Here is an 11,043-nt window from a genome sequence, read left to right on the forward strand (position 1 = left end):
CCTTGCTCCGGCCATCCTCTATCTAGCTTCCTTTCTTTTGATTTTGCTTAGACCCAAACTTCATTTCTTTTGATTTTGCTCAAATCCAAACCTAAAATCTCAAAGTTTTCCTCTTGGGATGAAAGAAGAAAGTGAAAGAAAGCCAAAGGCCGGTGAAAGAAGAAAAGAGAGAAGAAAGTGAGACCGGTGAGAGAAAAAGAGAGAAGAAAAGAGAAGAAATGAGAGCCCATTATCATAAATCATAAATCATTTCATGACTTATACAACAGATATCATATCACAAACTTATAGAAATTAGATTAAACTTGATTCAAACAAGAAATTTCATTAATATATTGAATCCAAAAAGAGTAAGTTTTTAGAGACAGAGAGATGTTAGGAATTATTTACCATATTCAAAATTGAAGTTAATTCTTCGATTCTTCATATAAATTACGTACAACTGAAGTTAGAGAGGTACATTCCGTTGATAACATTGCACTATACAAACCATAAAATTAACGAGTTGAGATTGTTTACAATCATGGAGCAATAATCCAGCAGTCTGCAGCTATATAATATGTTGGATCAAACACATGCAATTTGTTACTGAAACAGTTTTGAAAAGAATCTAAAATACATGATGCAAACTCTTTTTTTTTAATCTTCCCAAGGGTCCGTTTCTGGTATTTTCGAACAAAGATCAGTTTTTTCATACAGGCACCGAAAAAATAGTCCTTGCTTGATGATTTTATTATTGAGTTTAGAGGGATTATGAAGCAAGTTTAGAAGTGAAGAGGGAGGAGACGAGGTAGGAGCAAGTTCATTTGCTTGCACAACAATGACGAGAAGGATAACCAGTTCTATTATCATCACCTTGAGTTTCTGATCAATTTCCTAGCCATTGATTTTTCCCACTTCAGAAATTTTCTTATTTTGAAACTAAAATTTATAACTATGCCTAGCTATTCCTGAGGTTTAAACCCTTATATGCCTCATGTGCATTTGAATGGTTTGAAACTTTTGAAATAAAGATTAGTTAATCTTTTAATGGTTTATTTAAATCCTTACGTCATGGTAATTTATTTTTCTCTAGGGTCACTAGGTATTGTAATAATATTTATGTAAATATGTGAATTTTCAGAAAATTCAAGTAAACTTGCAAGAGTTCTCTTTGGTTCAAAGGAACATGTTGCAACCTCAAATCTCAATAAGTAAAACTTAATTGTAGTTAAAGGCTCTAGCTGCACGTGAATCCCCATCTAAAATAGAAAAATACATACAGTTTTGGACCTTTGGTAGTACCAAAGGGTTGTACTTCAGTTATTACTCCAAAATAATTGCAGGAACTTCTCAAACGCTTTCAATTATCACGTCATAAAACACCTAAGGTTGCAGCCACGCCAATGCTTTAAGATATAAAGAACAGCACCCATTATAGTCACAATCCTCTATTACAAACCTCAGTCCATAACAACACTACAATCACTATTCTCAAAGATTAATGTTAGGAACGCAACATTTTTTACAACTGTTGACATAGTCTGTTATAATTGAAGCAACATCACTTTCACCTAGTTCCACCACTGACGCTATTTTAATTATATTCACAAGTCATGTCAACAGTAAGTTGTTTATGAGCACATCCTAATGACTGCGACAATGGATGATCTATCATTAATACTTCTTTAGGTTCAAATCCATCGATATCTATGACATTAATCACTAACTAATGCTTTCTCTATTTCTTTCTTTCTTTATATATATATATATATATATATAAAACCATCAAAGCATCTCCCATATCTTAGCTTAAGACTCACATGCACATAATTAGGAGAGCATAATCAAGATTTCTATTATAGAAGTAAGATGCAACCCTTATATCTCATGTCAATCATCAAGCTCAGGGAAAGACTAACTAGGATTTGAACTGAATTTGAAGAACAATATGATTTTCACTTTGACTATGACAGTTTCTATCAGTAAGTAATTTGGTTTCTGCATAAACCCTCATAAGCTACTGTTAGTTTCAAGTTTCAATGCCATCCAATAACATAGTTATAATTAAGGAATAATGAGTAAACCCAGAAACAAGGCCTCCATATTTCTTTTGTTTTTCTTGCATGCCGGAAGTGGCAAGGGTATAAAAGTATGCGGCCAGTTGTAAAAACCACCAGTCTTAGAAAAATGTATAATAAGTCGGAATCAATAAAAGCCTTATCAGTGTAGTCCTCAAATTGCTATTTCCTCCAAAACCAATGCTTTTCTTGAGTAGAAATGCTGACCAGCAGTAAATAATAAGTTGAATAACTTAGCCCTTATCATTCAAGAGGTTGAGCTTTAGTAAACACGAATACTCCTCCGCCACCAACGGCACGACCCAAAAGCATATTATCATCCAAATAAGAAAGGTAATATAGTCCTCCCACTGATTGTCTACAATGCAAATACATTTAGCACTCACACTTGTAGGAAGCATCATAAATTCATAATTGATACAATATATATGATAAACATGACATACCTTCCTGGGTTACTTACAGGGATCTGAGCTCTGAAAGCACGGATAAACTGCAAGATCTGCACACAACCATGAATATACTCTCAAAAGGATATATAACAATCTAACTGTTGTCTTAGTAGCAAACAAGCTTAGGTAATGACATATCTGCAGAGTCATCGATAAAAGCCAAGAGCATGGCTAAGATATAACAAGTACCGCACTCTCTTAATAGTAATGTTAGACTGTTGAGCTAGCCTATTATTGGCCAAGGTTCACAGATAACAGAGCTGTCTAAATGGTGACTATTAACAGGAATAGGACCTATTTAGATGCATATGAAACTACTTATGTAGTCAAGTTACCTGTAGGCTTAAAAATGATCGTGGCAGTATTGCTGGAGCTATTAGAGCTTGCAGCTCTTCACTGACATTTATATTTTGAATAGTTATCTGCCAAAAACAAATTGCAGGGTTTAGCTAAATTTACAAAAATTAATACTTCATGTAGTTTTTCATAGCAAGTAAAGAAATACCAAAATATCACAATAAGCACTCACCAAAAGAAAGAAGTGTTCTGCCTTTTTCTTGCTATACTATACAAATAGATACTATCTTTTTATCAATCTTAATTCTTAAGTGATGCTGGAGTGATCTTAAGATCTCCATAATCTTCTTGGATGACTAGACATTTAATATTGGCCCATTGCAAAGACATGAAGCTCAATACTTTGTTCTCAGCCTATAATCTATACTGAGATCTGGAAATGAAGAGGCGGTAAGTCCGGCAAGAAGCATAAATATTTTTTCACCTGAAATTTGATCAGAATGCTTGCTGATAACAGGTCTGACTCCAAATTAATCCAAACTCAAAGACAGATCATTAGTTTAGCACATTTTAAGTCTACAGCAATATGGTATTGCAAATCTAAACAAAACAAATTTTGCCTTATCTGCAACCTCACTACGAAAATTTGATCTGTTTTGTTGGGAGTTAGAGCATAAATAGACAAGTTCATCCATCATGCAAAATGATTACCTGTGTGATGTTTATTCCTACAGATGTGTTGGCTCAAATGAATGATGCAATAAAATAAATAAAAGATAATCTGAAGAGGACTGACAGAGATGAGAATCACTTCCAGCTATGATGGAGCTACAAATTGATTAAAATTTGCAAAAATGAGAACAAGAATGAAACAAAACCAGTAGTCAATTTTTTTTCCCTATCTTGTTTGGTGTGGCAACCAATTGAAATAGCTGATGTATCCTCTTCTAGGCAATATAAACTGGACTGTAGCTTTTAAACAAATTTTCAATATTATCCTATTTTCTCCCCTCATTTGCATATATCTAATTAGGTGAATTTACATATACTATATGAATATATTAATCAAATAGAAAACTCAAATAGGATGATACTAAACAAAAGGACAAATGCATAGAATATGACACATTTAATCTATTAAGTTCTGTTGACAATACTTCCAAAACAGTCAAACAAAATTGCAAGGAAGTGGGAACAGTTGCAGCTGATACAGCTCAACAATTTTGGATGTCATATTTCATATAGGGCAGGAAAACTAACCTCTTCAAACTGAAGGTAGATATTACGTGCAGAAACAATTTCAAATTTTGCAGATACAAGCAGAGTGGCACCTTCTTGTTCCTGCACAGCAAATAACCATGAAGTCACTTCAAAGAAACTGAAGGATTTGTGTTTCATGAAATATGAACGTTCTCACATTCCCACAACTCCATAAACAATATAAAGAATGTGGATAATCTTCAATAGTCCCCTAAAGTTTGCATGCACATGAAGCATCTCCAATAAACCCTGTTTCTTAAATTAACTAAATACTCACCACTACAAACAAGAAGTTACCCATAATCAATTTAAGTCAACCATCACAATAAAATGTCGGAATTTAGTAAGTACATTAAAATTAGCTTACAGGAATCTAGAAGACACGTATAAGAGAAGCAAGGAAATACTCTTACTTTCATAAACTCAAGATTGACAAGATAGCCCAGGACCAAACGACATCAATAAGAATATGGAAAATTGTTAATGCGCTAATCCTTTGTATATGCTATGAGAAATAAATTTAAGGATGTGTCTTTCTGCATGTGGGTGTGTATTTACGTATCCAATATGTATAATGTATTTGCTCATATGTGTATGAGGTGGCCTTTTTCTTTTCTATTTTTCCCCTTCTTACTTTCATGCCCAATTGCTGTGTAATTTCTTCAAGGCATGGGAGATGAAATGTTTGAGTAAGGAAAGGAGACCCTTTCACCTTTGGTGTCTTACAATGCATATTTTCCTAAAAGATTTGAAAGGAACCTGTGTTATGAAGAAGAGGGTTGGGGGGGATATTCTTCTTAAATCATCATGTTCTTTAGGCTGCCATTTTGGGGAGAGTGTGATGCTTGAATATTTATTTTAATTTTATTTTCATTGAGAAGAACCTCCTCTAATGGCTTCTCTTTTTTTTCTCTTTTTGTTCATTATGTTTATATACTAAATGAATTGCACTTCTACTCACCTTTTGTTACATCTTAGTCAATATCAATATGAAAGATTGAGAGAAGCATCCCCATTTATTCAAACAACAAGCTGAAGGCCTTTTTATCATATGCACTAGCTGAAGCATCCCCATATGTGAAATCTCATATACATTGCTGGAAATGGCAAATGACAAGCAGAAATTACTGTTGCTCTACAATATTCAGTACTGTTCTAGCATACTGAGGAACCTATCATTGAACATAAACAACTGTAATAAAATTGATATTGTGTGACTCAAAAGAAAACTAAACATAGAGAATAATGCGAAAGTGAATTAGAATTATACAGAAAATCCAGACTCAATGCAGTGCACGCTTTCAAGATCTATGTTTTCAACTTAAGTAGAATAGCTTCCAAATAAGGCAGTGGGAGGAAAGGAAGGCAGATGTTTACCTCTAACAAGGTTGGAATACTCCATCGAACAACATTACGGATGACACCCCCATTTGATTGATCTCGGCACTCAAATTTTTGAAATATTTGCCCAACCTAGCTCCACATTCATGCAGAGAACAATGTTTTAGGGGGAAAACACAGATATAAAGGAAATAACAAATCTAGTGATGGACATTTCACATACACCTAGACAGAATAAGCCAGTGTACATGAATTTTAGACATGAGATGCGATAAAAAAAAATTTAAAAAAAAAAGAAAAAAAAAGGCATCTTCTGGCAGATAATGACCCATAAAAACTGTCCTTAGGCAAGTTCTTCAAGCCTCTTCATGTATAATGATTTCTGGAAATAAAAATTTCATAACTAAAAGAGGGGATGCATAACTAAGAGCAATACAGTGTTCAGAAATATAGCTGAAGGAATTGCTTAGAAGTTATATCAAAAGAAGAAAAACCTGAAAGAAAGGAAGTCTAGCAGCAGCTTCGAAAAGAATGAGAACATCAGGGGCAGAAGTATACTGCAGGCGCCATGTCCCATCCAACTTTACAAGATCAATTGGCAAACCCATGTTATAACCCTCCACACTCACCTGCCAATTATAAACATTTCATTAGTTATATTTGAACAAACTCACTTTTACATACCTCTTCCTCCTTTTAATCAAGTGAACATCCCATGTAGAATATAGAATCTATAAGCATAAGTACGAAGCAAACAAATATACTGGAGTAAAACCATACAAGAGCCTCCTCAATGGAAGAGCGTTGGTCAGCAGTTGTGACAAGTCCTCGTTTTGTCTCTTGGATAGCTCTCAATAAATCATGCTTTTTGTTCTCTACCACAAATTCAGATGCCTAAAAGACCAAACAAAGTCAATATTTATGCAAAATAATGACTAAATATGAATAAAAACATAGGAAAATATACTTTTCCACTCTAAACTTTCAACCCATTTACAGTGTCCCTCAAACTATAAATTTGCTCAATTCACACCCCAATTTGACATGACTGTATCAATGTGACCCATTCTATCTAAATTGGGTATTAAATTGAGATGGAAATGGACATAAGAGCCACTGCACCACCCTACATTCTCATTCATGCGTAATGCCTAAAAGACCCTCACTGGTTGCAATGTGAAACTTCCATTTCAATCTCATTTAACACAGATTTACATGGTATAGGGCACGTTAATACAACTCTGTCAAATTGGGGTGTCAATTGAGCAAATTGATAGTTTGGGGGACATTGAAAATGAAGGAAAAGCTTAGGATGGAAAAGTGTAATCTTTTCCAGAAATAAATAGACAATTGAAAGATGAGTTCCAAAGATTAAGAAGAAAAACCTGACTGGTTTGGGTAGCTGCAGTTGCTAAACATGGTGAAATTCTCCGGGAGTACAGATTTCTATGAAGAGCTGAGCCAAAAGGTTTAACCTCATAGATGGCTCTGTTTCCTTTTGGTGGATACAATGGAGGCACAAAAGCCAAATCCATATCTTAAAAAAATACAAATACATATACCAAACAAATCATATTATGAATAATAAGTTGATATTAAACTCAGAACAAACTCAATTGAATGAAAATAAGCTCATTGACATCCCAATTAGATTGGCTCTACGGCCAGTATGGGATTCAAATTATAAAACTCACAAAAATCATAATACTAACATTCAGACAATGAGCCAATTGAATTACATGCACTGAATCATGAAATCCCAGTGTGAATGGATCAAAACCCAGTTTAGCATTCAAACTAACTAGTCCAAAGGGACTCACATCACGTGAAACTTGCTAGAAGCTCACAAACAAATAAAAGGGTGTCAAAATTTCAATGAATAATTTGCTAATCTGCAAGCAAAAAAAAAAAGTTGTTTTGAAATTTGACTCAATAAATTAAAATTTTTGATTAGTAAAAAGAACGAGAACATACCTAACAAGATTTTAGTCGAAAAGATTGGTGTCAGGTGAGCACTGTTATATACAGTTAAGGTTAGTTTAGTTCAGTTAAGTAAAGTCTTATCTCATCTGGATTTTACATGTACAATAGAACTGAGTGGCTGTTCTGAGGTTGGAGGGGGCGGGACCCACTATTATTATTATTTTTAAAGCGGGTATTTATAGCCAAGTGGAGCAAGACGGGTCGGGTAAATTATCCACCGTCAATAATAGCTATTTCTCTACATATATTGAACCTACTCCACAAAGCAAGTCTTAAATATTGGACCAAACACAAAGAACGGGAAAAAGAGTGTGTGATTTCTGGGTTTTATGTAACTAATCAATTTTTTGAACTTTTTTCAATAATTGGATAATTAAAGGAATAAAAATTTGAACCTTGAATGTTTCATTAGTAATACCAAAAGGTTTTGGTTAAGGTTTTTTTTTTTTTTTTTTTTTTTTTTTTTAATTCGTGTCATCCTTGCAAAATTAATGCTAATTTTCTTTGTATCCTTCCAATTTTTTCAAACACCAAAAGGACAAGTAATAAAGTTCTTTCTCAACAAAAAAAAACAGTAATAAAGTTCTTGGCTTAATATTTGTTTTTAATTATTTCATAAGGGAGTCTACATCAAGTTCCCTGTAATGTTTTAGGGAACTTTGGGCATTTTTTCCATGATTGTAAGGGGGAGGTACAATTGTGTTCCATTAAAATTTTAAACTTGCCAAAGTTTGCAATTTAGAGCCCTTCATATTGGATTGGGCCAACAAGAATAGGTTTTACTTGGATTGAAGCCTTTGGACCTACTAGGTTTGAGCTATGCAATTTCACCTCAATTTTCTTTTCCTTTTTCTTTCTTTTTGAGAAGAAAATTTACTACTATTTTCAACCAAGAAAAGTGTATTTCTACTTTTCGGTTACTTGTTTAGCATAAATAGGAAACTAGTTAAATTATGATTTCATTATTTTAAAGTTTTGCTCCAAATTACATTCGAGGAATTTTCTCCAATTCATTATGTTTTTATTTATAAAACTATGAAGGTGTATTATATATGTAATTGCCAATATTGGTAAATTAATTAAAGTCAAAATAGCAAAAAGCGTAAAAAGTACCATACTTAATTTAACTATAATTTTTTATAGAAAATATAAAATATAACATAATTAGAACTTTCCCTTAAAAACAATAATTTAATAAGAACTTTTTAGTATTAGGTTGTTTATCCAAAAAGACAACGTGTTTTATTTAACGCTAAAAGCCAAAATACAAAATTTATAATAGAATGCTAACGTGAATTTACACCATACATTATACATTATAGATTATATTTTATATAGATATTTTTTTTTTTTTTGAGAAGTTATATAGATATTTATACCATACATTATACATTATAGATTAGAATGATTCTATGATAAATGTAGGCTTTCGCAAGTTATTAACATAAGTGTTTGTTTGGAGGAGCTTATTTTCATTCATTTATTTTGTTTATCATGCAAAAGTTTAAAATCTACAATTTTGTGGTAAGTATTGTCAAAGGAATGAGAAACTAGAATAAAATTTTCCATTCTTCTCAAGACAAGAATATAATGAAAAATATTTTAAAAAAAATTTAATAAAAAATACACTTATGAATGTAATAAAAACATGTTACATGCCTCATAGAATTGAAATCCTAAGCTTTTACTAATTCAAAGGTACTTAGTACTTGATGCCTCTTGTTGCTTTTCTTTTTTAACTAAATTGGACAAAATATCTGAATTGAATATATTTAAGACTTAGAGAATTCAATTGAGCAAAAGTAAAGTTAAAAAATTAAAATGAATTTTCAGCCAAACTTAAATAGTGCAATTTGCATTTTAGCAAAAAACTGAATTTGCATTTTAGCAAAAAACTAACATACGACAAACATATCATGATTAAATACAAGAAAAACAATTTAGAATTAAATAATATGATTATGTAACATGTCATGATTATATCCATTATAAAAAAATTAGAATTAAATAGTATAATTATGTTAATGACAAACATGTCATGATTATATCCATCACAAAACATTTAAAATTGAATAGTATTTTTTTTTTTTGTTGGTAATAGACAATAGTTTTATTGCAAACAAATCAAATTGTACATCAACTAATATAGAAAACACTTATTCAAGGAAAGGACTACTAATCCAACTGAACATGGAAAAAAAATATAAATTATTTTTAAATTTATTCCATTAATTCATTTCATCTAATTCCGTTGAAATTTTTCTATTAAGTTTGTAATTATCAACTGGAAATTTATTTTTTTGATAAAACAAATCTCAAATAAAATATCTATAAAAATAATTTTATAAATTTTTTCATGTGAGAAGAATATTTTTCTAATTGTAATTTTTTTAACATGATCAGACAAAATGTCTAAATTGAAAAAATTTGAAACTTAGAAAACTCAATTGAGTGAAAATAAAGTTAGATGATTGAGATAAATTTTCAGTCAAACTTAGATGTTGCAATTTGCATTTTAATAAAAAAAACTAACATACGATTATGTTAATGACAAACATGTCATAATTATATCCATGAAAAAAGATTTAAAATTGAATGGTATAATTTGTGTGTGTGTGTGTGTAATAAATAACAGTTTTATTGCAAATAAATCAAATTGTACTTCAACCAATACAAAAATCACTAATTAGAGGAGAGGGGCAACTAGTCTAATTGAACATCAATAATAAAATATTTTCAAATTTATTCCGTTTACGTATTTTGTCAAATTCCATTAAAATTTTATTATTAAGTATGCAATTATCTACTAAAAAATATTTTTTGAAAAAATAATTCTGGCATAAAATATCTATAAAAATATTTTTATTACTTTATATTTTTTTCATCTGAGAAAAATATATTTTTTAATTGCAATTTTTTTTTAATAAAATCAAATAAATACCTGAATTGAATAAATTTGAAATCTAGAACATGCTTGGTATATTGAATAAAAATTACAAGAGGAATGGTAATGTTTATTACTATGGACAAAATGTCTTGTAAATGAATAACTAAACATATTCTTATGTTTGGCAGTAAATCATAGCATTAGAATAAAATTTATTAAGATCTATATTTAGGAAATATTTTACTTGTTCAATTATATTTCCTAAATTTTTTTTTTATAAATTTGAGAGAGAAGTTATTTTTATGATTTTTAATTTTTATAATTGATATTTGCATATGGAAAATTTTTATATTTAAAAATATATTAATTTCAAAAATTGATAAACCTACTAAGAAATAGTTATTACAACCCTTTTAGAAAAAAATAATTATTCCTCATTTTAAAAAAATAGTCATTCATAAGGAATGACTATTCCTTGTAATGAAAACCTAACCAAGCTATAGAATAGCTAAACTATATGAATAACTAGTATATTTAGGGGTGTGCACATGTCGAGTTGGGTGGGTGAATGGCAATATTTTTAACCAACCCGTCAATGGTGGGTTGGAAAAATTCCTATTTGGGATCGACCCACCAATTTATAAATCTAGCTGATTGGTTGAAATTCATAATGGTTTCAACTCGATAAGTTGGCAAGTTCAATTGACTAAATAAAATTATTTCAATTAAAAGGGAAAATTGGTTGCTCCCTCAAATAAAAAAG

The 11,043-nt window shown here is 30.9% G+C and overlaps 1 protein-coding gene across 3 annotated transcripts; it reads right to left on the reverse strand.

The window, feature by feature from the left end:
* Positions 1-2,022: 2,022 nt before the first annotated feature.
* Positions 2,023-7,539, reverse strand: LOC142633876 (putative plastid-lipid-associated protein 10, chloroplastic). Of its 3 annotated transcripts, XM_075808133.1 has the most exons (10): positions 7,385-7,470; positions 7,123-7,302; positions 6,796-6,947; positions 6,186-6,304; positions 5,905-6,034; positions 5,447-5,542; positions 4,070-4,150; positions 2,848-2,934; positions 2,507-2,562; positions 2,023-2,418 (listed from the first exon to the last, which is right to left on the reverse strand). In XM_075808133.1, exons 3-10 carry the CDS (start codon positions 6,943-6,945, stop codon positions 2,304-2,306), a joined length of 834 nt encoding a protein of 277 aa, XP_075664248.1. In that variant the 5' UTR covers positions 6,946-6,947; positions 7,123-7,302; positions 7,385-7,470; the 3' UTR covers positions 2,023-2,303. The 3 variants fall into 3 exon arrangements, with proteins under 3 accessions (XP_075664248.1, XP_075664247.1, XP_075664246.1); XM_075808132.1 differs by lacking the exon at positions 7,123-7,302 and having other exon boundaries at positions 5,905-6,039; positions 6,191-6,304; positions 7,385-7,539; XM_075808131.1 differs by lacking the exon at positions 7,123-7,302 and having other exon boundaries at positions 7,385-7,539.
* Positions 7,540-11,043: the final 3,504 nt, after the last annotated feature.

This window comes from Castanea sativa, chromosome 5 (genome assembly GCF_040712315.1).
Source record: "Castanea sativa cultivar Marrone di Chiusa Pesio chromosome 5, ASM4071231v1".
In the NCBI taxonomy this organism is placed as follows: Eukaryota; Viridiplantae; Streptophyta; class Magnoliopsida; order Fagales; family Fagaceae; genus Castanea; species Castanea sativa.